Here is a 27718-nt window from a genome sequence, read left to right on the forward strand (position 1 = left end):
CTGCTATTTGTTCTCACCAAAGATGTTTTTATTGATGACTGTTCTTGTTCTCTGCTCTTATAAAGTCCTAATTCTGAGTCTCTTTCTTCAACAATTTTATCATACTGGTGCTGTATTCAAAAGAAAAGCCATTTAGGTATATTAGAACCCCAAACAATTATGTATCCTAATGCATTTAATATTTATAGAAAATGATGTTTATGAGTTCAGTAATATACATACTTGAGCCTATTAAAAATTTTTTTCAATTATGTTTTGTAATTCTAATAATAAAAACAATAAAGCATAGATAACTGGTCTTGGAAATAACCTAACCCAAGAGCAAGAAATAACTTTTTAAATTAGAATTTTGTAATTTTAAAATAGGCTAGAAACACAAGGACCTTTTAGAAAAATGGTGAATTCCAGATCTCAGGCAGGACATACAAGATGAGTCTTGAATTATGTGTTCTCTTGAACATTTTGTCATAACAGAAAGCAAGAAAGCTATCAGAGACTATTAGGGTCAAGTCAAAAGAACCTGTCAACCACTTTGAAGAGGCTTTAGCTGGCCAAAGATGAGACAGTTTGCCAATCAATAAGGTTAAAAACTGTACTGGATTGAGACATACCAAATATGCTTAAATCTATTAGTTCACAACATTACTTAAAATATTTTTTTAAAATCTCATTGGTTACTTCACAATAATATCCTAGCAACAACTTAAAAGCTGAATTGGTAGACAGAGCCCACTTCCTCTCCAAATCTTGAAAGGAATAAAGCTTAGTTCCTAACAAAATGATTACTTTAAAACGACAATAAAAAATAAAGCATACTCACCAACACAACAAACATTGTCTTTCATCCATTTATTATTATTTAGCCTAGTATGTATTAGACACAGGTAAAGGACACCAATATTAATGATATCCTGGGTATGTACTTAAATAAATATAAGGTAGAAATGCTGTAAGAGACTACTGCGAAAATTCATAAAAAGTGTGATTACCTCTACTCATCCAAATTAAAAGGAGAGATTCCCACAAGGAAGTGAAACCTAAGCTCAGCCTTGTGTGGTTAAGACTTGAACTTGGAGAAGTAAGAGATCAAGGGTATTCCAGCTATAATCAATCATTGATGTATAGAGAATAATTTTCTCTGATAAATCAGAATGCTGTATTTTACCATTTTATGCATAAATATGGCTCCTTTTTTTATCACAAAAGGAAAAAAATTACCTTATGTTTTTCCATAAGTGCTACCATTTCAGCTATCTTATGTTGACATCGTATATCAATTTCTTTCTGTAATTTTACTGCTTCATCAGCTATTACTTTTGCTTTATCAACCTATCAAATAAATTTAAAGGTTTTTTAAAATTAATGTACAAAATAAATTTAAATATTAAATTTTAATTAAAATGCAGAAATAAAACACCAGGAAATTAGGAAAGCCAAACAGAAAATGCATTACTGTTTTGGTTTATTTTAGTTAGTGTCTTCCATCAAGTGAGATGACAGTATAACACTGTAAGGATCATTTAATCTTTTCAAAATAATTTTATACTACTCAATACTTGAATCCTTAGAATAATATAGTTTCAACTTCTATCAAAAAATTAATTACATCTAGTATAAATTTATTAACTCTTCTAAAAAAGCAAATTTTTAAATTAAGAATTATTGTTTTTCTCTTAAAATATTAACATACAAATATAGGGTTTTACCATAACAAATTCTCAAACATATTTAGTTCTTCCTACCTCTCCCAAAAGATTTTCTTCTGATAGCTTTTTGTCTTCAATTTCTTTTTGATAGATGTCAGTCATTTCTTTAAATTTTTGCTTGGTACTTTCTAGTTCTAACTCTAATTTACTGACCTTTGAGTAAAGGAAATAATATGAACATTAGAAAATACTATGGATTACTTGAAAATATTGTATTCATTGTGTGGTTTTGTGAATCTTAAAAGATGATTTATTCACAGATATTATGGTTGGATCATTTTCCTTACATTTTTCATATAGTGAGATATGCTTTATTTTTAACAAAATCTATCTGAATTTTCAATAAAATTTTTTTGAAGAAATAGGACAACTAAATAATATAACTATTGATGAAATTGTTTCAGAAATTAAAAGTCTTCACATAAAGAGAACTCTAGGCCAGATTTCATCAGTGAATTCAACTTTATCAAGATATAATTTTCATGCAATAAAATGCACAACTTTAAGTGTAAAGTTTGATAAATGAAATACATTGTTTACAATCATGTATTGACAACATTAATCAATACATACATATAGATAATTTTCACCATCCCACAAAGTTCCCTCATGTCCTTTTATATTCTAAATCCTGCACTCTAAAGGCAATCAATGTTCTGCTTCCTGTCTTTATAAATTTAGTTTTGTATATTCTAAAACTTCATTTAAATGGAATCATACAAAATCATACCAAATATATATATATACATTTTTTTTGGTCTTTTTTTTAGGGCCACACCCACTGTACATGAAGTTCCCAGGCTAGGGGTTGAATTGGAGCTGTAGCTGCTGGCCTACATGACAGCCACAGCAACACCAGATCCAAGCCACATCTGCAAGCTACACCACAGCTCATGGCAATGCTGGATCCCTAACCCACAAAGTGAGGGTGAGGCCAGGAATCAAAACCACATCCTCATGGATACTAGTCAGGTTTGTTACCACTGAGCCGCAACACAAGCTCCCTACATTCTCTTCTTATATGAGTTATTTTGCTCAGCATGTTCAGAGATTTATCCACGTTCCTCTAGGTATCAACAGGTGCCTTTTTTTTAACTGCTGAGTCATATTCTATTGTATGAAGAAGACAAATTTGTTTAGCTAATCTCCTATTAACGGACATTTGAATTCTTTCTAGTTTTTTAAAAATTTTAATTGAAGTATAGTTGCTTTATAATGCTGTGCCAATTTCTGCTGTACATAAAAATGACTCAGTTATACATATACTTTTATCATCATGAATGAAGGTTCTATAAATATTCTTACACAAGACTTTTAGTGGACATGTTTTCATTTCTCTTAAGTAAATATTTAGGAAAAGAACTGCTAAGTCATAAAGTAGATTTATGTTTTCTAAGAAACAATCACAGAACTAGAACAAAAAAATTATTTTAATTTGTATGGAACAGCAAAATAAACCATTAATAAAACAAAAAAGACAGGGCAAAAGACCTGAATAGACATTTCTCCAAAGAAGATACACACATGGCCAACAAGCACATTTTCAATGCTTAATATCACTGATTATTAGAGAAATGCAAATCAAAACTACTATGAGGTACCACTTCACACCAGTCAGAATGGCCATCATTAATAAGTCCATAAATAGCAAATGCTACAGAGGATGTGGAGAAAAGGGAACCCTCTTGCACTGTTAGTGGGAATGTAAATTGGTACAACCACTACAGAAAATAGTATGGAGGTACTTCAAAAAACTAAATATAGATCTACCATATGACCCAGCAATCCCACTCTTGGGCGTATATCCAGACAAAACTTTCCTTGAAAAAGACACATGCACCCACATGTTCATTGCACACAATTCACAATAACCAAGACATGGAAACAACCTAAATGTTTTTCGACAGATGAATGGATTAAGATGTGGTATATATACACAATGGAATAATAGCCATTAAAAAGAACAAAATAATGCCATTTGCAGCAACATGGATGGAACTAGAGATTCTCATACTAAGTGAAGTAAGTCAGAAAGACAAATACCACATGATATCATTCATATCTGGAATCTAATATATGGCACAAATGAACCTTTCCACAGAAAAGAAAATCATGGACATGGAGAACAGACTTGTGGTTGCCAAGGGGGAGGGAGAGGGAGTGGGATGGACTGGGATTTTTGGGTTAATAGATGCAAATTATTATTGCCTTTGGAACGGATAATCAATGAGATCCTGCTGTATAGCATTGGGAACTATATCTAATCACTTACGATGGAGCATGATAATGTAAGAAAAAGAATGTGTATATATGTATGTGTGACTGGGTCACCTTGCTGTACAGCAGAAAATTGACAGAACACTGTAAACCAGCTATGATGGAAAACAATGTAAATCATTTTTAAAAAATAAAAAATAAAACAAAAAAGACAACCCACAGGATGGGAGAAAATACCTGCGAACAATGCGACAAACAAAGAATTATCTCTGAAATATGCAAACAGCTCATGCAGCTTAATACCGAAAAACAACAAAATTAATGTCTATTAATGTAAAGAGACATTTCTCCAAAGAAGACAGCATATGGCCCAAAAGCAAAAAAAAAAAAAAAAAAAAAAAAACTCAACATCACAAATTATTAGAGAAATGCAAATCAAAACTACAACGAAGCATCGCTTCACACCAGTCAGAATGGCCATCATTAAAAAATCTACAAACAATAATAAATGCTGGAAAGGATGTGGAGAAAAGAGAACCCTCCTATGTTGCTGGTGGGAATGTAAATTGGCACAACAACTATAGAGAACAGTATAGATGTTCCTTCAAAACTAAAAATAGAACTACCATATGATTGAGCAATCCCACTCCTAGGTATCTATCCAGAGAAAACTGTTAATTCAGAAAAACTCATGCATCTCAATATTCATTGCAGTACTATTTACAATAGCCAAGACATGGAAGCAACCTAAATGTCTATCAACAGAGGAATAGATAAAGATATGGTACATATATACAATGGGATATTACTCAGCCATAAAAAAGAACAAAATAGGAGTTCCTGTCTTGGCGCAGCAGAAACGAATCCAACTAGGAGCCATGAGGTTACAGGTTCAATCCCTGGCCTTGCTCAGTGGGCTAAGGATCTGGCATTGCTGTGAGCTGTGGTGTAGGTTGCAGACATGGCCCAGATCCCGTGTTGTGGCTGTGGTGTAGGCCGGCAGCAGCAGTTCTGTTTAGACCCTGGCCTGGGAATCCATATGCCACGGAGTGCGGCCCTAAAAAAATAAAAAGACAAAAAAAAAAAAGAATGTCATTTGCAGCAACACAGAGGGACCCAGAGATAACACTAAGTCAGTCAGACAGAGAAAGACAAATATTATATATCACACACATGAAATCTAATTTTAAAATGATGCAATGAACATTTTCATATAACAGAAACGGACTCACAGATTTTGAAATCAAACTTACAATTACCAAAGGGATAAAGTGGGGCAGGGGATGAAGGGGAGGGATGAATTGTGAGTTTGGGACTGATATATACATGCTATTATGGACCTACTGTAAAGCACAGGGAAAACCTACTTAATATTCTATGATAACCTATACGGGAAAAGAATCTGAAGAAGAATGGATACATGTCTGTGTATGGCTGATTCACTTTGCTATACACCCAAAACTAACACAACATTGTAAATCAATTATACACCAGTAAAATTTAAAAAAAGCATTTTATCCAAAACCATTTTCCAAAGTGATTGTACTATTAAGAGCAGTGTATGAGAGTTCTGTTACTCTATATCCTCACTAACGTGATATAATGGATTTTTTAAATTTCAGCCATTCTTAGTAGGCAGTCAAGGTTTCATAGGTGTGAGACCTCTGTAGTCACAATTACAATTAGCTGTAGTTAGTTTCCAGCCCATTTTGAAATTTTTACTAATAACTTAACTAGGTGTCCCATCTTTCCATCTTGCACTGAACCCTGCAAATTATGTGGTTAGTCCTGCTTAGGGGAATAGCGATATCCCACTGTGATTTTATCTTTATTTCTTACAACTATATTTCTTTTGTGAAATATCTATTCAATTCTTTGGCACACTTTCTAATTTTTATTATGGTAAAACACCCATAACATAAAATTTGCCATCATAACCCTCTTAAACCATACAGTTCATTTCCATGATCGTACAACCAATCCCCAGAACTCCTACAAATCATATTTATATTTTTCTGACTGGCTAATTTCACTTAGAATATTTCTTTGGATATACAATGTTTATGTATGTTATAGCATATATCAGAATGTCCTTTCTTAAGGCTAAATAACATCTCATTGTATGCACATACCACTGTCTCTCCACTCAACGATCAATGAATGTTGATCTGCTTTTACCTTTGCCTGTTGTAAACACCTTTGCTGCTATGAACACAGGTGTATACATAACTCTTTCAGACCCTGCTTTCAATTCTATATGTATATATGAGGTGGAATTACTGATTCATATGTTAATTCTACTTTTAATTTTTGAGTGACCACCAGATGGCTTCCATAGCAATGGCACCATTTGATATTCCACCAAGAGTGTACAAGAATTCAAATTTCTCTACAACTTCGCCAACATTCATTATTTAAAAAAAATTTTTTTTTAAATTTTTATGGCTGCACCTGCGGCATATGGAAGTTCCCAGGATAGGGGTCATTATCAGAGCTGCAGCTGGGGCCTAGGGCATAGCCAGGGAAACACTGGATGCAAACCATATCTGTAACCCATACCACAGCTAGCAGCAATGCCAAATTCTTAACACATTAAATGAGGCCAGGAATTGAACCAACATCCTCAGGAAGACTATGGAAGGTCCTTAACCCACTGAACCATAATGGGAACTCCTGTTATGTTCTTTTCTTTTAATAGTACCCATCATAATTGATGTGAGGTGACATCCCTTCGTGATTGTGATTTCCCTAATGATTAGTGATGCTGAACATCTTTACATGTACTTATTGGCCATTTGAATATCTTCCTTAGAGAAATATATATTCCAGTCCTTTGACTATTTTTTGTTTATTTGTTTTCCGCTTTCTAGGGCCACACCCATGGCATATGGAAGTTCCCAGGCTAGGGGAGGAATTGGAGCTGCAGCTGCTGTCCTACACCACAACCACAGCAATGCAGGATCCGAGCAGTGTCTACAACCTATACCACTGTTCAAAGCAATGCTGGATCCCTAACCCACTGAGCGAGGCCAAGGATTGAACCTGCATCCTCATGGATACTAGACGGGTTCTTAATGTGCTGAGCCACAACGGGAACTTCCAATTATTTTTAAATCAGGTTGTTTGTTGTCTTGTGCCCATTTTGGATTGAAATATTTATCTTATATTTTTGAGTTTTAAGCATTTTTTTTTTCTTTTTACAGACATACATATGGAAATTCCAAGGCTAGGGGGTCAAATCAGAGCTGCGCCACAGCCACAGCAATATCAGATCTGAGTTGCATCTGAAACCTATGCTGCAGCTGGATCCTTAACCCACTGAGCAAGGCTAGGGACCAAACCCGCATCCTCACAAAGATAACATTGGGTCCTTAACCCACTGAGCCAGAATGGGAACCCCCTTAAGCATTCTTTATATATGCTGGGTATGTGTCATTTGTCAAATATTTTTATCAGTATTTTCACCTTCTTTGTACCTTACCTATTTATTTTCTTTGTCTTTTGTCTTTTGTCTTTTTGTTGTTGTTGTTGTTGTTGCTATTTCTTGGGCCCGCTATTTCTTGGGCCGCTCCCTCGGCATATGGAGATTCCCAGGCTAGGGGTCAAATCGGAGCTGCAGCCACCGGCCTACGCCAGAGCCACAGCAACGCGGGATCCGAGCCGCGTCTGCAACCTACACCACAGCTCACGGCAACGCCAGATCGTTAACCCACTGAGCAAGGGCAGGGACCGAACCCGCAACCTCATGGTTCCTAGTCGGGTTCGTTAACCACTGCGCCACGACGGGAACTCCCCTATTTATTTTCTTAATAACACCTTTTGATAAGCAGATCTTTCAGATTTTGATGAAGTGTAATTTATCATATTTTAGGAATACTGCTATTTCACTTAGCAGTATACTAGTGACTTCATAGAAACCTTAGAATTTATCAACATATAGACAATCACATTACTTAAGAAGAAACAGTTTCACATATTCTTTCACAACCTGTATAACTTTATTTCTTTTTCTTGCTTCAATGTACTTGCTAGAATGCCTAATACAATGTTGAATAGGGGTAGTAAGAGCAGACACTCTTCTTTAAATTAAAGAGAAAGAATTCAGTCTTCCATCATTAAAGATGATGCTAGTTTTAAATATTTTGTAGATATTCTGTATTAGACTGACAAAGTCTCCTTTTACTCCATTTGTTGAAAATTTTTATCAAGAGTAAGTGTTGAGGAGTTCCCGTTGTGGCTCAGTGGTTAATGAATCTGACTAGGAACCATGAGGTTGCGGGTTCAATCCCTGACCTCGTTCAGTGGGTTAAGGATCTGGCATTGCTGTGGTGTAGGTCACAGACGTGGCTTGGATCCTGCATTGCTGTGGCTGTGGCGTAGGCCAGCGGCTACAGCTCTGATTAGACCCCTAGCCTGGAAACCTCCATATGCCACGGGAAGTGGCCCTAGAAAAGGCAAAAAGAAAAAAAAAAGGAATAAGTGTTGAATTTTGTCAAATACTGTTTGTGCAACCACTGAGCTGATTATACGATTTTTCCTTATTACCTAATATAGCATATTACACTGTTTCAAATTTTAAACCAAACTTACATTTCTAAAACCCACACTTATTCAATGTAATAAGGTTTTAATATATTGCTAGATTATATATAAAAATATTTTGTTAAGGGTTTTATATCTACATTTATGAGAGATATTACTCTAATTTTTTGTATACTATTTTTAATCAGGATTTAGTATTTAAAAACTAGTTGGAAATTTTTCCCTCAATTCTATTTTTTGAAAAAATTTGTGGAAGACTGGTATTATTTCTTCTGTTAGAATTCACCAGCGAGCACTTTCAGATCTGGATTTTTCCCTAGGAGATTTCTGATGACAAATTCAATTTCCCAGACTTATGGTTCTTCAGATTTTCTATTTCATCTTGTGTCAGTTTTAGAAAGGTTTTCTAAGAAATTTACCCATTTCATTTAACTTTCAAATTTATTGGTGTAACATTGTCCAAGTCATTCCCTTGTTACCTTTTAATATTTACAGTATCTATATGGTATTGGTCTATTTCATTTCTACCTTCAGTGAATTTTATTCTTTTTGTAATCCATCCTGCTGGAGGCTTATCAATTTTATTAATATTTTTATAGACTCAACTTTTGACTTTATTAATTGTTCTCTATGTAGCTCATTTCTTTGATCTCTCTTCTCATCTTTATTACTTCCTTTGGTCCACTTTCTCTGGGTTTCATTTGCTCATCTTTTTTCAGTGTCTAGACGAAAACTAGGTCATTTCTTCTTTTACAAAATAAATATTATTTATAAATTTTCCTATAAGAACTTGTTTTAGTCGCATCCCACAAATTTTTATATATTTCTATGATCATTCAATTTCAAATAACATATAATTTTCCTTGTGATTTCTTCTTTGGTCCATGAATTACTTACCAGTATAATGTTTACTTAGTTTTATATCCAAGTATTTAGGTTTTTCCAGATAACATATGGTTACTTATTTCTAATTTTAATTCTGTTGTGGTGTAAGAATATACTCAATAAGACTTTAATATTTTTTAATGTATGAAGAATTTTTTTATGGCCTGGAATATGGCCCATCTTGATAATAAACAATTAAGTCACCCAGACACCCATGGTCAATCCATCTTCCACAAAGGAGGCAAGAATATAAAATGGGGAAAAGATGGTCTCTTCAGCAAGTGCTGCTGGCAGAACTGGACAGCTGCATGTAAATCAATGAAACTAGAACAAACCTTCACACCATGCACTAAAATAAACTCAAAATGACTTAAAAAAACTTCAACATAAGACAAGATACCATAAAAGTCCTAGAAGAAGAAAAAGGCAAAACATTCTCTGATACAAACTGTACAAACGTTGTCTTAGGTCAGTCCCCCAAAGCAATACAAATAAAAACAAAAATAAATAAATGGAATCCAATCAAACTTAGAAGATTTTACACAGCAAAGGAAACCATAAAAAAAAAGAAAGAAAAGAAAAGACAACCAACAGAATGACAGAAAACAGTTGCAAATGATGCAACTGACAAGGGCTTAATCTCCAAAATATACAAACGACTCATACACTCAACAACAACAAAAAACAAACAACCCAATTGAAAACTGGGCAGAAGACCTAAACAGACATTTCTCCAAAGAAGACATACAGATGGCCAACATGCACGTGAAAAAATGCTCGGCATCACTAATTATTAGAGAAATGCAAATCAAAACTACAAAGAGGTACCACCTTACACTTCACAGAATGGCCATTATTAATAAGTCTACAAATAACAAACGCTGGAGAGGATATGGAGAAAAAGGAATCCTCCTGCACTGCTGTGGGAATGTAATTTGGTACAACCACTATGCAAAACAGCATGGAGGTACCTCAGAAAACTAAATATAGAACTACCATACGATCCAGCAGCGACCCCACTCCTGGGAAGGTATCTGGACAAAATTTTCATTGAAAAAGATACATGCACCCCTATGTTCATCACAGCACTATCCACAACAGCCAAGACATGGAAACAATCTAAATGTCCACTGACAGACGAATGGATTAAGAAGACAGTGGTACATATACACAAGGGGATACTACTGAGCCATAAAAAAGAATGAAATAATGCCATTTGCAGAAACATGGATGGAACTAGAGAGTCTCACGCTAAGTGAAAGAGAAAGACAAATACATATGATATCACTTATATGTGGAATCTCAAATATGGCACAAGTGAACCTATCTACAGAAAAGAAAATATTCATGGATATGGAGAACAGATTTTTGGTTGTCAAGGGGGAGGAGGAGGGAGTGGAATTGACTTGGAGTTTGGGGTTACTAGATGCAAACTATAGCACTTGGAGTGGATAAACAATGAGATCTGCTGTATAGCACACAGAACTATATCTAATCACCTGTGACAGAAAATGATGGAGGATAATGTGAGAAAAAGAATATGTGTATTTGTATAACTGGGTCATTTTGCTGTACAACAGAAATTGACAGAACATTGTAAATCAACTATAATAAAAAATAAATAAATAGGGAGTTCCCGTCATGGCATAGCAGAAACGAATCCAACCAGGAACAATGAGGTTGCAGGTTTGATCCCTGGCCTTGCTCAGCGGGTTAAGGATCCAGCATTGCTGTGAGCTATGGTATAGGTCGCAGACGTGGCTAGGATCTGGCGTTGCTGTGGGTGTGGTGTACGCCAGCAGCTACAGCTCTGATTAGACCCCTAGCCTGGGAACCTCCATATGCCGCAGGTACAGCTCCAGAAAGACAAAAAGACTAAAATAATAAAATAAAATAAAATAAAATAAAATAAAATAAAATAAAATTTAATTTAATTTAATTTAATTTAAAAAATTTAAAAAATAAAAAGGTAGTTTAAGAGTGTTGTTCACATTTTCTATATTCTTACCAATTTTTTTCAAGTTGCATCAATGGATGAAGGAGGAGTATTACAACCCTCAACTATAATTATGAAATTGTCTATTTCTCATTTTAATTTTTTAAGTTTTTGCTTCATATTATTTTGAAGCTCTGCTATTAAGTACGAAAACATTCATGACTGTTATCACTTCCTCATGAATTGATACCTTTATCATTACCAGAGGCTTCTCTGGAACTCTTATAATACTTCTTATATTTCAATCTATTTTAGGTGTTACTAAAATCATGGTTCCAGCTTTTCCATTCCTACTGTTTGTATAGTATATATGATATCTTCTTTTTACATCTTTTCGCTTTCAACTTCCTGTGTCTTTATATTAAATAAAGTGTCTCTTGTAGACAATATATAGTGTGACCTTGAATTTTTTTTTTATCCAGACTAATAATTCCAAGGCTCCACACCAAACCTATTCAACCTCAAATCTGAACTTATGGGTAGATGTATATACACATACATATATTTTAAGCTGATTAAATGATTTTTAACATTAAACCACAGAAGTGCACCCTATTACAACTGAAAGGATTGATCCACACAATCTCAAAAGATAATGTTTGAAAATCACTGTGACAATAAAGGGCTTAAAATCCCTGAATTCTCATTTATGTACTAGAATTTTTAAAATAAAATAAGCATTCTAAATACCTTTATCTCATAAACATTCAGTTGCTTGCTGTCTGCTGTATTCTTTTTTTTAAAGGCCTTATTCTGTTAAAAATAAAAAATTACGTTTAATGCCAAAGTGATTCAAATTTGTACTGCCACTGACTTAGACTAAAATTACAAAAGGAAAGCATTATTCTCTAAAACTATAAAAAAAAGGCTTTTAAAAAATAGTTTAATTTTGAGAATTAGTACATACCTCTTGCTGGAGTTCTTCAATAAACTTGCTTTTATTTTCAATTTGTTTTCTTAAACTGTTACACTAAAAAACCATGAGAAATTAAAAATTATTTTATTTAATATTCCAGTCAAAATAAATAATTTCAAATAAAGACATTAACATAGAGATCATTTCAAAAATCTCATCATTAAATAATATGCTAGTTTCAAAAACTGTGTAAGTACAGAGTTTAATAGACTATCTCAGACAAATTTGATATTCTCAAAATGATATAATCTACTTTAAAAACACATGAATTCAACTACTTTAAGGAAAATATACCTATTAATACCATACAATGGCTGAATTATATAAATAATTAACTGAATTTTGAAAAGCCAGCCAAAGATAAGATTAACTATAATTTGCCACGAGTTCCCTTTGTGGCTCAGCGGTAACAAATCCAACTAGTATCCATGAGGAGCAGGTTCAATCCCTGGCCCCACTCAGTGGGTTAAGAATCTGGCATTGCCGTGAGCACAGTCTAGGTCACAGACATGGTTCAGATCTAGCATTGCTGTACCGTATTCCGGCAGCTGCAGCTCCAATCTGACCCCTACCCTGGGAAATTCCATATGCCATGGATGTGGCCCTAAAAAGACAAACAACAACAACAACAAAAAAAAACCCCTAAAACTATAATTGATCTTCTTCCTTATTCATTATTTCTCATTTATAATTTCTGAGATCACTTTTACCTTTTATATTGGGGGAAGGATGATAATATGATATTCTATCTCCTCCCAACTACATTCTAATTCATCTTAAATAAATACCAGCTTAATGATTTTTTTGTATCTCACTTTGAGGGACTATTTACCTGGCTACACATATAGAACTGGATTAAGAGGTACCAGCTCCAGAAACGTTTGGAGTATTATAAAAGCAGCACAGAATTCCAAAGGGTCTTAAAACATTACAGATATATAAGTTGTTCTAATTTCCATCAAAGCAGAAAGAAACTCTAATGGAAAAAAAGTTTTAATCTCCCTCATTATCACAAAACACTGAGCTAAATATTTTTCTTCCAACTCACGTGCAATAACAATCAGCTACTTTTCTGAAACTGAGTAAGATTTGACACTGCTGTTTACAAGTGATTTTTATTTTATTTTATTTTATTTATTTTTGCTTTTTAAGGCTGTACCCATGGCATGTGGAAGTTCCCCTGCCAGGGGTCGAATCAGAGCTACAGATGCCAGCCTATGCCACAGCCACAGCAACTCAGGATCTGAGTCACGTCTGCAACCTACACCAGGCATCACCAGGTCCTTAACCCACTGAACAAGGCCAGGGATCAAACCAGCGTCCTCATGGATCCTAGTCCAGTTCATTAACCACTGAGCCATGAACGGAACTTCTATCTATATTTTAACGTGCCCCACCAAAACTTAATGGTCTATTTCAGGAAACTCAAATGAAAACTAAAGAAGAAATGCTATATAAAAGTAAGAAACATTTCACAGATTTTCACGCCAATTTGGCTGGTATATACATATTACCAGGTGAAACTATCTGTGTATACAATTTTTATTTATTTAAAAAATCAAGGATTTCCATTTTTCACAGAAAAGCTACCTATATACTCTGAACAATCTTTCTGATAAAAATAATTTAAAAGTAAATGTCTAGAAACTAAGGGATCTGCTTACTTGGAATTATAACTTAAAGTGTAATAACAGTAGGTTTGGGGTTAGCACCAAAGCCAGCATACAGCCTAAGGATATTTTCTGAACCTACCATGATTAAGGAAGATAGGAGATAAAACTTAGAGGTCACTCAAGGTAGAGAATCCAGTAAAACAATCCTGCATGAAGCCACAAACTCAAAGGACCACCTACTTAGTGAAAACATAAACAAGAAATAAATGTGGCACACAGAGGGGTACAGTAAGGAAAGCTGTCTGTCTTGACCCTGGCACTGAATGAAAGGTATACAAATTGTCACTGAAAATCTGTAGCCATAAGGTGGTCCTATAAGGGGGATTTATAGCTGAATTCCTGCTATATCTATGATCTCAAAAACTTCAAATGGGGAGTTTAATTTAAAATGGGTTCCTGGTTGGTAGCACCCCCAAGAAAATCTTTTGGAGAGGATATTAACTTCAACCCAAGCCTCAAAGTTATTACCATATATAAAATTCCAAGGACCACCAAAACCAGACAAAGATACTATCAAAAAGGAAAATTATAAACTAGTATCTCTGATGAATATAAATGCAAAAATTCTCAACAAAATCTTAGACAACCAAATCCAACAACCCATAAAAAAATCATATACCATGACCAAGCAGGATTCATCCCAAAATGACAAGGATGGTTCAACATACACGTATCAATCTATGTCATACACCACTTAACAAAAGGAAAGTCAAAGACCACATGGTCATCTCAGCAAATGCAGAAAAGCACTTGACAAAACCCAACATTCATTAATGATAAAAACTCTTGCCAAAGTGGGTATTGAGGGAGCATATCTCAATGGCCAATATAATATTCGACAGAGAAAAGCTAAAAGCCTTCCCACTAAAATCTAGAACAAGACAAGGATGCCTACCTACTCTCATCACGTTTATTCAATGTAATATTGGAAGTACCAGCCACAGCAATCAGACAAAAAAGAAATAAAAGGTATCCAGATTAGAAGAGCCAAAAATGTCACTATAGCAGATGACATTATAATATATATAGAACACACTAAGATCTCCACACAAAAACTACTAAAACTGACAAATGAATTCAGCAAAGTAGCAGGACACAAGATTAACATTCAGGAATCAGTTGCATTTCTGTAACCTAAAAATGAAATATTAGATAAGGAATATTAAAAAAAACCTTTTAATGGTATCAAAGGAAATTAAATACCTAGAACTAAGCCTGACCAAGAAGGTGAAGACTTATACACTGAGAACTATAAAACATTAATTGAGGAAATTAAAGAAGATTCAAAGAAATGGAAAGATATCCTGTGCTTCTGGATTTGAAGAATCAATATTGTTAAGATGGCCATTCTACACAAAGCAACCTACAGTCTTAAGGCAATCCCTATCAAATTACCCATGACATTATTCACAGAACTAGAACATATAATCCACAAATTTATATGGAACTATAAAAGACCCATAATTGCCAAAGCAATCCTGAGGAAAAAAAGCCAAGCAGGGAAGTTGCCATTGTGGCTTAGCAAAAACCAATCTGACTAGTATCTGTGAGGACACAGCTTAGATGCCTGACCTAGCTCAGTGGGTTAATGATCTGGCGTTGCTGTGAGCTGTGGTGTAGGTTGCAGATGTGGCTCAGATCCCACATTGCTGTAGCTGTGGGATAGGCCAGTGGCTACAGATCCAATTTGACCCCTAGCCTGGGAACCTCCATATGCTGTGGGTGTGGCCCTAAAAAGACCAAAAAAAAAAAAAAAAAAAAAGGCAAGCAGGAAGTCTAACTCTCCCTGACTTCAGATACTACTACAAAGCTACAGTAAGCAAGACAGTGTGGTACTGGTACAAAAACAAACATACAGGCCAATGGAACAGAATAGAGCCCAGAAATAAACACAGACACCTATGGCCAATTAATCTTCAACAACGAAGGCAAGAATATAAAATGGGGAAAAGATGGTCTCTTCAGCAAGTGCTGCTGGCAGAACTGGACAGCTGCATGTAAATCAATGAAACTAGAACAAACCCTCACACCATGCACTAAAATAAACTCAAAATGACTTAAAAAAACTTCAACATAAGACAAGATACCATAAAAGTCCTAGAAGAGGAAAAAGGCAAAACATTCTCTGATACAAACTGTACAAACGTTGTCTTAGGTCAGTCCCCCAAAGCAATACAAATAAAAACAAAAATAAATAAATGGAATCCAATCAAACTTAGAAGATTTTACACAGCAAAGGAAACCATAAAAAAAAAGAAAGAAAAGAAAAGACAACCAACAGAATGACAGAAAACAGTTGCAAATGATGCAACTGACAAGGGCTTAATCTCCAAAATATACAAACGACTCATACACTCAACAACAACAAAAAACAAACAACCCAATTGAAAACTGGGCAGAAGACCTAAACAGACATTTCTCCAAAGAAGACATACAGATGGCCAACATGCACGTGAAAAAATGCTCGGCATCACTAATTATTAGAGAAATGCAAATCAAAACTACAAAGAGGTACCACCTTACACTTCACAGAATGGCCATTATTAATAAGTCTACAAATAACAAACGCTGGAGAGGATATGGAGAAAAAGGAATCCTCCTGCACTGCTGTGGGAATGTAATTTGGTACAACCACTATGCAAAACAGCATGGAGGTACCTCAGAAAACTAAATATAGAACTACCATACGATCCAGCAGCGACCCCACTCCTGGGAAGGTATCTGGACAAAATTTTCATTGAAAAAGATACATGCACCCCTATGTTCATCACAGCACTATCCACAACAGCCAAGACATGGAAACAATCTAAATGTCCACTGACAGACGAATGGATTAAGAAGACAGTGGTACATATACACAAGGGGATACTACTGAGCCATAAAAAAGAATGAAATAATGCCATTTGCAGAAACATGGATGGAACTAGAGAGTCTCACGCTAAGTGAAAGAGAAAGACAAATACATATGATATCACTTATATGTGGAATCTCAAATATGGCACAAGTGAACCTATCTACAGAATAGAAACAGATTCACATAGAGAACAGACTGTGGGAACCAAGGGGGAGAGGGGAGGGAGTGGCATGGACTGGGAGTTTGGAGTTGGTAGATGTAAACTATGACACTTAGAATTGAAGGGCATTGAGGTCTTCAGATAGAATGTGATGGAGGATGATAAGAGAAAAGAATGTGCATATATATATATATATGTGACTGGGTCACTTTGCTCTACAGCAGAAATTGGCACATGTAAATCAACTATATTTTAATAAAAATAATACAAAAAAATTCCAAGAAATCAAAAACATAAATAAGGCTCAAAGAGTAAAAGTCAGCAGAAAGAACAAAGAACAAAATCAGATTTGAATAGACTTCAGATATTAAAATTATGAGACAAAGAATATCAAATCGAAATATGTTAAATATTTTTAAGTTAAAGACTTGAAACTATGAAAAAATGGGAATCATAAAAGACAATTATGCAGATCTATTTTTTGTCTTTTTCGGACCTCACCAGCTGCATATGGAGGGTCCCAGGCTAGGGGTCCAATTGGAGCTATAGCTGCAGGCCTACACCACAGCCACAACAACGAGATCTGAGCCGTGTCTGCAACCTACACCACGGCTCACAGCAATGCTGGATCCTTAACCCACTGAATGAGGCCAGGGATTGAACCCGCTTCCTCATGGATAATAGTTGGGTTCATTAACTGCTGAGCCAGGACAGGAACTCCAATTAAGCACATCTTAAAAAGAAGTAATGGAGGAGTTCCCGTCATGGAACAGTGGTTAATGAATCCGACTAGGAACCATGAGGTTGCGGGTTCGATCCCTGCCCTTGCTCAGTGGGTTAACAATCCGGCGTTGCCATGAGCTGTGGTGTAGGTTGCAGATGCGGCTCGGATCCTGCGTTGCTGTGGCTCTGGCATAGGCTGGCAGCTATAGCTCCGATTCTACCCCTAGCCTGGGAACCTCCATATGCTGCGAGAGCGGCCCACAAAATAGCAAAAAGACAAAAAAAATAAAAAATAAAAAAATAAAAAGAAGTAATGAAAACTTCAGTAATGAAAAATGTAATTGAAATTCAAAACTCAATAGAGACTGGAAAATCGGTTACTTCTTGGCTTTAACAAATGAATGCCAAAAAAGCTTTTTAAATGTTTGAAATATCACTAGATTCTATCTTTGCCTGAGGAAGCACTTGTTTTATGTATATTCTCTATTCTTCAGACATCAAAATTTATTCCAGGAGGTGCCATTGTGGTATAGCAGAAACGAATCCGACTAGGAACCGTAGTGGCTCAGGAGCTGGCGGCTACAGCTCTGATTAGACCCCTAGCCTGGGGACCTCCATATGCAGCCCTAAAAAAGGGACAAAAGACAAAAAAAAAAGTTTATTCCACTGAGAGTTAATGTTGATGACTCTACTTTTCACCTACTAAGCTTTTCATAAAAAGCCTTTTTTAAAACTCACATCACTACACATTATAAAAACTGTCTTTATAACTGGCATTACTACAGTTCAAAAAATGTGTATAATTTCTTAAAAGGATAATGACATCAGTTCTATCAACTTTGAATGTTATTTTGACTGTCCCATCTCACTCTCCTTTTTTTCTAAGTAAACTAGTGAAAATTAAAGTAACATAAGTTTTCTTTTTTTTTCAATTTTAATAATCTCCAAACTTGGGATTAATTAATATATTTGGTGGCATGCCCAGAAATTCTTGAAAAGATTTTGAACTATCACAGTTCATTTTTAAGTAAAATAATTCATGGAGTTCCCTTGGGATATAGCAGGTTAAGGGCCTGGCATTGTCACTGCTGTGGCTCCTGTAGCTGCTGTGGCTTGGGTTTTATCCCTGGCCCAGGAACTTCAATATGCCACTAGCATGGCTGAAAAAAAAAAGTAAAATAATTCATGCGTATAAAAAGGGGGGGGTTATTTACTAAAATTCTAGGTAGAAGAAAATAGTTTTAATTATTAGAAGTCACAACTTCTGAAAGTGTACTACACTATCCAAAGGACTACTTACTAACTCACTATACAAAAGGTCAAGTTTAGGACAAGTGTGGGGTCAGGGGCAGAGAAGGGAAAAGTGAATTAGTATGACCAGCAGGCAGTAAAAACACTTCACATAAAGAAAGCAGAAATTATAAGAGTAATTATAGGAATAGAAGATATGTCTAAGAGTGATTTTTATTTTTTATTTTTTTTGTCTTTTTGCTATTTCTTTGGGCCACTCCCGTGGTATATGGAGGTTCCCAGGCTAGGGGTCAAAGCGGAGCTGTAGCTGCCTACCTACGCCACAGCCACAGCAACGCGGGATCCGAGCCGCGTCTGCAACCTACACCACAGCTCACAGCAACACCGGATCGTTAACCCACTGAGCAAGGGCGGGGACCGAACCCGCAACCTCATGGTTCCTAGTCGGATTCGTTAACCACTGCGCCACGACGGGAACTCCTAAGAATGATTTTTAAAAGCATCTTACCAGAGTTCCCGTCATGGCTCAGTGTTTAACGAACCCGACTAGGAACCATGAGGTTGCGGGTTCATTCCCTGGCCTCACTCAGTTGAGTTAAGAATTTGATATTGCCGCGAGCTGTGGTATAGGTTCCAGATGAAGCTCAGATCCCAAGTTGCTGTGGCTATGGTGTAGGCCGCCAGCTGTAGCTCTGACTTGACCCCTAGCCTGGGAACCTCCATACGCAGTGAGTGAGGCCCTAAAAAGACAAAAGATCTAAAAAATTTTTAAAAAGCATCTTACCACTCTAAAGATAGTTACAACAAATGCAGCTGCTGAGAGTATGAAGTTTTAGGAAAGGGAAGAGATAGCTAAAGAACAGTTTAATGAAGATTTGCTCTTTGAACCATTATGAAAAACTCCTGAACTCAACGCTCTTCAAAGAAACCTGCAGTAAAAAATCTACTACTGAAAGCCTTCAAAGTAGGAAGATTTCTTTTTACAGGAATATGCAAAGGCTAGCCCCAAAGAAACTAGTCATATGCGTACTGTTACAAAGTCTATTCCCAAACATTTTTCACATTTGATAATACCTTGTTTTCTAATATCTTCATTTGTTTATCTTTTTTAACAACTTCACATTCAATACTTCGAGCCTAAAAAATATTGACATCAGATTTAAAATGTTAACAGAATTTCTGTTTTATTCTATGAGTTTCTTTTAGAAATGGAATTACAAAGCTTAGTCCTCTATTTCTACAAAAACTTTTATCAGTTCTCCCAGTTTACTTGTAAAAAAGAAATTGTTTTGAGTCTATATATTAATGTTCACATTTTACCTTAGCCTAGTATCATTCTACAATATTTTATTAGCTTTCTTAGCTTATACTGAATTTTTAAAAATTATTTTATAAATAAATGTTCATAATTTCTTTCACAAGCATTTGTTAAACTGAACCTTATAACAACCCAATGATATGGACAAAAAATCAGTATTTTTATCCCCATTTTAGAGACGAGGAAAGAGAGGCTCAGATAAAGTACCGATGAAATAATAAATATCTGACCTAAGGTAGTGGACTGGGGTCAGGGGAGGGAGTGTAATAACTTTCAATGTCAGGCAAAATATCTGAGAAATGTTTGCAACTTGAATTCTTTCCAGGTAAGTCTTTCAATAAATAAAAATGAAATCCAATCGTGGAAAGCTTAAACATGGTAACAACCTGTTTTGCATTTTGTTTTTTTTCCTTAACACATCATTAATATTTTCTACATTGGTAAAATAAAGTTCTTAGTAAAAGATTTTTATTTTACATTAAACATTAAATCCATGTTTTGCCCCACACCAACATGTAAGTGTTCTGAAGCAGCCTCTGATACAAAATTTTTTCTATTAAAAAACCAAAGTCTTTACAAGATTAAATTCATTTTTTTTCTGGCTGAGTTTAGCAAATAAATGTGAAGCTAAAAGAAAGATAACTTTTTGAGGGAAAAAAATGTGATACAGTATGAAGAATGATAGAGAGCCAGCTCTACCACTTCTTAGTCATGTAGACTCTCAAAGTTTTTTACCCTTTGGAGGCCTTATTTCCTAATTCATAAAATGAGGACAAAAACAACTTCCAATTAAGTAAGATAATATATATAAAGAATCTAGAATGTTCCTGGTTCATTTCAAGCCCTTAAAAGTATAGTTCATCTCACCCTTGAACTACTCCAACAGTCCTAAAATTCTCCAAAGTGTAAATATACTTATAACATGTCTCAGGTCAAAACTCTTCAATAACTTCAAAAACCTAAATACAATTAATGAGGCCTCAAGTGATCTATCCTCACTTCTCCCCACCCTCATTTTTCTCCATCCTCATCTCTCTACTCTCATTTCTCCCTACTTTCATCTTTGCCACCAGTAACTTAAACTCCACCTCTCAGCCACGATAAACTTTGTATAGTTGCGTAAGTCTGACAGGCTCTCTCATACTTCATATATAATGTATTTGTGTCTGGGTCTTTTTGTAACTTGGAATATTCTTTTTCTCCCTGATATACTGTATCCATCCCTCTGTCTTCCACTAATTACTATTAATCTGAGGTTTTGAAATGAACAGTGCTTCTTCCAGGAAGCTTGTCCTGACTCAGATTTAGATAGATGCCCTTTCTATGGGCTCTAGTAGCAATTAAATGGAAGACCTATGTTTTGGTCTGGCCACCACCCTTTCCTGCAAAGATTCTTTTAGTGTAAATTAACAGTAATCCTGCTTACTTCAGTTTAATTTGATGGCCACTGATCTGTCTCCAAGAGTGAGAATGCAGCTATGACTTGGCCATATTACTCTATTCCCTAACTACAAAGAATGGCTCAGGTATAAACTAGGCCAGAGTCCTCTCTAAGATTTTTTTCAGAGCTTTCAAGACTATTTTTTATAACCTTCCAATTGATTCCAAGGGTCTTTCACCTCTCCCTATTCCATTCCTAAAAATTTTAAATGTTACTTATCTAATAAAAAACCTTAACTGGAACACTATTGTCCACCAAAACAAATTAAATCCAAACATGGTATCCAGAACAGTGCCTAGCACATCACAGGTAATCATTTCATTTGTTCAATGAAAAAAACACTGTGACAACCTTCACAATCTAGTTTGATCTTTCTATTTTGGCACAATTTTCTCTATGTATATTATATACTGTAATCATATACACCTTGTACTATTCCACTTGTAATAATCTTCCTTGAAAGCCTTCTTCCTATCTCAACTCTGAAATCATATCCACCAAAGCACAACATAAACTTATTAACCAATTTATCAGTATATTTCACATCACTAAAGTATGATCCTTTTATTTACCCTAAAATATAAATCAATATTTATAAATGTTCAGTATTTGAGGAACTGAGGAATTATGCCACAACTTCTTCTAGATGTAAGCCACATAAGCAAAATAACCCAACCTGGTTTATATTTGTAAAGTGAACAGCCTACAAGAGTTCCTGAAACACTAGTTATTTATATAATAGTATACCTTATTTTTTTTTTTTAGACATGTGGTGTTGCATTTAAGATTTAAAGTTTTGTGATGCAACCTATTATTAAATACAACATACATTCTCTTCACTCTTGTCCAATTTACATTTAACTTCATCTCCTTTCTGTTTCAGTTCTTCTTTCACAGATTCCAGTTCATTCCTTAAAGGAAATGGAAGAGTGACATTGTAATAAAATTTATATTTTCATTTTATTCCCTTTCCGGAATTCCTAAAATGGTTGACTACTTAATATTTTGTTGGTTTATATTTTCATTTTGTTTGATAACTTTTCATGTATTAATATCAATAAGTATAGTTATACATCTATATTTAAATTAATTTATACATTTAATTTGAAATTATCTAGATCCTTATAGTCATTTTTCCATTAACAAAATTCCTATATAGAAACACTTATTTCTAATTTGAGTCAAGATTTTACTTTACTGTTTTCTTAGTCATAAGTTAATCATCATTCTAGAACATAATTATGATGTTGGACAAACAAATTAAGGACATAATGCAAGTGATTTTAATGAAAAACTACAGACAGATATTTGCATATGCATATATCCTTATATATGTGCACTGTATCTCTGGAAACATACACAAGAAAACGTGATACCTCTGGGGAGGGAAAATGGATGCAGGAATACAAGGGGCAAGAAAGACAATGTTCTTTCCCCATGTCTCTTTGTCCCTTTGATTTTTATATCATATGGGTGAATTGTCCTTTGAAATTTTTTTAAATTAAAAATATGAAAACAATGGTGCTTTCTCTCAGATGGATGTTTGAAGCTATTTCTAATTATAGTCTCTCTTGCTACAACTGATATGTTGCTGGGTCTAACCTGAATGCATGGAATAGTATTCAATCATGTGGAATACTGGTCTTATGAAAACTGAATTGAGGATGTTTACTCTTTCAACTGAGTTTTAAATTTTTACTTGGCATATTCTTGCCATTCATATATATATTTTGTCTTTTTAGGACCGCATCCACAGCATGTGAAGGTTCCCAGGCTAGGGGTCTAATCGGAGATGTAGCCCCCGGCCTACGCCACAGCCACAGCAATGCCAGATCCAAGCCACATCTGCAACCTACACCATAGCTCACAGCAACGCCGGATACTTAACCCACTGAGAAAAGCCAGGGATCAAACCTGGAACCTCATGGTTCCTAGTCGGATTCATTTCCGCTGTGCCACGACACGAACTCCACTATTCCTCAATATATTTTTATTTAAAGTTCTATAAGTCCACAAAATAGGTAGATATACAGAAAGATATTATTCAAATAATTTGAATTCTCTTAAATTAAAAGCAGCCTTTCCCTAAAATCTATCTTCACTTTTTATTCCCAAAATGTACAGTGCTATATCACAGAGATTTAATCTATAAATAACAGCTACTTCTGAAGAACAAAGTGAACAGAAAGGACAAAAGCAATCTTTAGAAGCATAATAAAAAATGACTTTCCAAATCTGGAAAATAGTAACAGTTAAGTGCCAGGCACTGTGTGCAGCATGTTATTCACATTTCATTATTTATATAATAATCCTCAAACAGTACTATAAGGGATGTATATTAGGCCTAAAAGCAATCTCAAATAATTGAAAATATCAAATAAATTTTAATGACCAAATTCCTTAACCAAAGAGAAATAAAAACAACTGTACAGAAATAAGTAAAAACAAAAGACCCCAAATATTTGGAAATTTTCTAAATTATTAATGAATTAAAATGAAACTTGAAATACAAAAACAGATTATTTAGAAAATAATGAAAATGAAAACACTGCATATCAAAAACCAGGTCATAGATCTACAGTAGTGTTAGGCAATATACTGATATCCTGAAATGTTCTTAGTATTTGCAAAAGAGAAAGATAAACCAAATATCAATATGTTGGTTTTTTTAAATAACTAAGGAAAAGATTAGTATTTGACTGCAAGCAGAAAAAAACTTTATAAGTGTGAAAGCAATAGAAAAAAATTCACAAGGAAAGACAATTAGATTTCATACGAAATTTAAAAAAAAATTCTATACAACAAAAAATTACTCAAAGTGAAAGGAAAACAGACTGGAGAAAATATGTGCTGTAAATAAAACAAGATAAAGAATTAATATGTTTTTTAAAGCTTAAATAAATCAGTAAGAAAACAATCAAGATCTCAAAGTATTCATGGGCAAGAGGTATAAGCAATTTTTTTTTTGTCTTTTTGCCTTTTCTAGGGCCGCTCCCATGGCATATAGAGGTTCCCAGGCTAGGGATCCAATCAGAGTTGTAGCCACCGGCCTACACCAAGCCACAGCAACTTGGGATCTGAGCTGCGTCTGCAGCTCACAGCAATGCCGAATCCTCAACCCACTGAGCAAGGGCAGGGATGGAGCCCGCAACCTCATGGTTCCTAGTCAGATTCGTTAACCACTGTGCCATGACGGGAACTCCAAGGCAATTTAGAAAGAAGAAATTCTAGAACTTTCCAATGGGGTTCAGCAGATTAAGGACCCAATGTTGTCAATGTGAGGATGCGGGATTGATCCCAGGCTTTGCTCAGCAGGTTAAGTTGTGATGTAAGCCACAGCTGCAGCTCCAATTAGATTCGCAGCCTGGGAACTTCTATATGTCATGGGAGCAGCCATGAAGAGAAGAGAAGAAGGAAAGAGATGAAAAATTCCAAAGCACACCTGAAAAATGGAAGTTTACTCAAACATGAAAATTATAAATCATAAGAACTATGAGTTGTTTTTAATCTGTTACATTATCAAAAATTAGTGAAAACACCTAAAAGTAATTAAAACATTTTGTAACCAACATTTTCATACAATATTGGTTGTACTGTATGGTTTATAACTGATAAAACACATCAAAAACTATTTATCTATCAAAAGTAACTGAAATAACTACTCCTATGACTCCATAAATTCACCACTTGAATTTTATCCTGTAGGCAAAAAATTCTGTATGTGCTCAAATATTCACTACAGTATTACTTATGATAGTGAAAAACTGGAAAATGTTAACATCAAAATTTTTAAACATAATGTTATATCCACTTGACTGACTGGCATACAGGCATTAAAATAGGTAATTGTGAAAACACCTAGAAACAAAGATAATGCTTAAAATAACATTAATTTTTTAAAATCTCTTCTAAATTTTCTGGCATGTGATTAGTATACTTTCTCAACTAAATGAATATTAAATATTAGAAAGTGTCATACTTTAAAATTAATTTGTCTAAAACCACTATTTCAACACTAAGTATAAAACAGGCATGATTATAATCATAGTTTTAAGTTTCATAATTTTTCACTTTATACTACATTCAACATAAGATTGATCTTAATTAACTATAACAAACTAATAGAAAAGAAATACTGAAACCTTCATATAGGCAAAAAACACATTAGTCTTGCCTTAATTGGGTTTCTGTTTCTTCCAGATTTTCTATTTGTTTCAACATCCTTTCTTCTTGCTTTCTGCTATTCTAAAGAAATAAAAAGTATTGTTTGTATTAATTATTTTGTGTCAATAGAAATAAAATTGAAATTAATATTTAAGACCTTTATCTGTCTTAATATTTATAAAATTTTATGAATATATATATAAAAGCCCTAAGAGAATGGGCTATTTAACTTGTATAAGGTTTTGTTTTATTTTTTCTCTTTTTGTCCTTTAGGGCCACACCAGAGGCATATGGAGGTTCTCAGGCTAGGGGTTAAATCTGAGCTATGGACGCTGCCCTATGCCAGAGCCACAGCAACGCAGGATCTGAGCCACATCTACGACCTGTACCGCAGCTCACAGCAACGCCAGATCCTTAACCCACTGAATGAGGTCAGGGATCAAACCCATGTCTTCATGGAAGCTAGTCGGGTTCGTTAACCAATGAGTCACAATGGGAACCCCTAACTTGTATAAGTTTCACACTTTTCCAGACTGACTTTATTCCCGTAACAATCTCTACATAATAGAAAATAAGTCTTACTTGATGTTTCCCACTAACACTTTGAGACTCGTGTCTTTTGTTTATATTATTGTGGCTTCAAGGAATGCTTTCCACTCACTGTTACCTACTGAACTCATAATTATTCATTTTTTAAGGCAAAAATCAATGCTATATTATTTCTTAAGCCTTCATTCTGATAACACTTTGCCTCAAAACAATACATATGATAACTTATTTGAGCACTTATTTTTCTACTGAGTCACAAACTCCTAAAAATGAAGGATGATATTTTATTCATCATTGTATCCTCTACAGTATCTTATAATATATTTAATAAATACTTTCTTTATAAATATAAATCTTGATGCTTAAAATTAAAGTAATTTTATCAATGGGAAGCCTCTATCCTCTGTTGACTGTTATTACCATCTAAGATCTATATGAATATTTTTCTTCTAAAACAAAGTATTAACTCGAAGATAATCAGACTTTTAAAATCTGAGAGTATCTTTAGAGATCATCTATTCTAAATCCCCAATTTTACAGTAAGAAAATTAAGTCAAGGATACTTCTTCTTCAACTCACTTTAATATCTTCTTGGTGCTTCTTGATTTCTAGGGCCATATCACTTGCTTCTTGTGCTAGTTCTTTCTTCTCCTGTGAAAGCTTGTTGCAGCTTACGGTTAGTTCAGCATTCTTAAACCTGTTTTTTAAAAAATACATCATACCAAAATATTTATATATAAAATTATATGATGCGGAATTTTATCCAAAATAATCTTAGAGGAAAGAAAGGAAGAGTTGGGGCTATAAATAAGAATGACCGTTAGTTAAGAATTTTTGAAGCCGAGGGACAGGTATATGCCAGTTCATTACATTATTCTCTCTTCATGTTGTATATATTTGAAAACTTTTAAGTTTTTAAGATGTCATATATTTCCTTGCATACTTCCCACACTCTTCCCCCTTTACCTTTCCACAATTTTTGAAAAGCGAATTATACTCTTCGTATAATATTTTCTCCCTAGTAGGTTATCTCTTAGAACTATTTCAAATTTCTGATTATTTAAGTAGCACAAAAAAATTAACTTCTTTTTCCTTTTTACGGCCGTACCTGGGGCCTATGAAAGTTCCTGGGCCAAGGGTCGAATTGGTGCTGCAGCTGCGGCCTGCGCCACAGCCATGGCAACATAAAATCTGAGCCACATCTATGATCTATACACCACAGCTAGTGGCAATGTTGCATCTGTAACCCACCAAGCAAGGCCAGGGATTGAACCTGCATCCTCACAGAGACAATGTTGGGTACTTAACCCATGGAGCCACAAC

The 27718-nt window shown here is 34.7% G+C and overlaps 1 protein-coding gene across 2 annotated transcripts in view; it reads right to left on the reverse strand.

The window, feature by feature from the left end:
* Positions 1 to 27718, reverse strand: part of SYCP1 (synaptonemal complex protein 1) — a 148437-nt gene that overhangs the window by 34788 nt on the left and 85931 nt on the right. For both annotated transcript variants that reach the window (XM_047783074.1, XM_047783076.1), the window contains 8 exons: positions 26975 to 27092; positions 25857 to 25927; positions 22512 to 22593; positions 12254 to 12316; positions 12037 to 12099; positions 1743 to 1859; positions 1219 to 1329; positions 18 to 110 (listed from right to left, as the gene is read on the reverse strand). In XM_047783074.1, the coding sequence (XP_047639030.1) occupies positions 18 to 110; positions 1219 to 1329; positions 1743 to 1859; positions 12037 to 12099; positions 12254 to 12316; positions 22512 to 22593; positions 25857 to 25927; positions 26975 to 27092 (718 nt within the window). The remainder of the gene's footprint in view (positions 1 to 17; positions 111 to 1218; positions 1330 to 1742; positions 1860 to 12036; positions 12100 to 12253; positions 12317 to 22511; positions 22594 to 25856; positions 25928 to 26974; positions 27093 to 27718) is intronic.

Source organism: Phacochoerus africanus, chromosome 6 (assembly GCF_016906955.1).
Source record: "Phacochoerus africanus isolate WHEZ1 chromosome 6, ROS_Pafr_v1, whole genome shotgun sequence".
Lineage (NCBI taxonomy): Eukaryota > Metazoa > Chordata > Mammalia > Artiodactyla > Suidae > Phacochoerus > Phacochoerus africanus.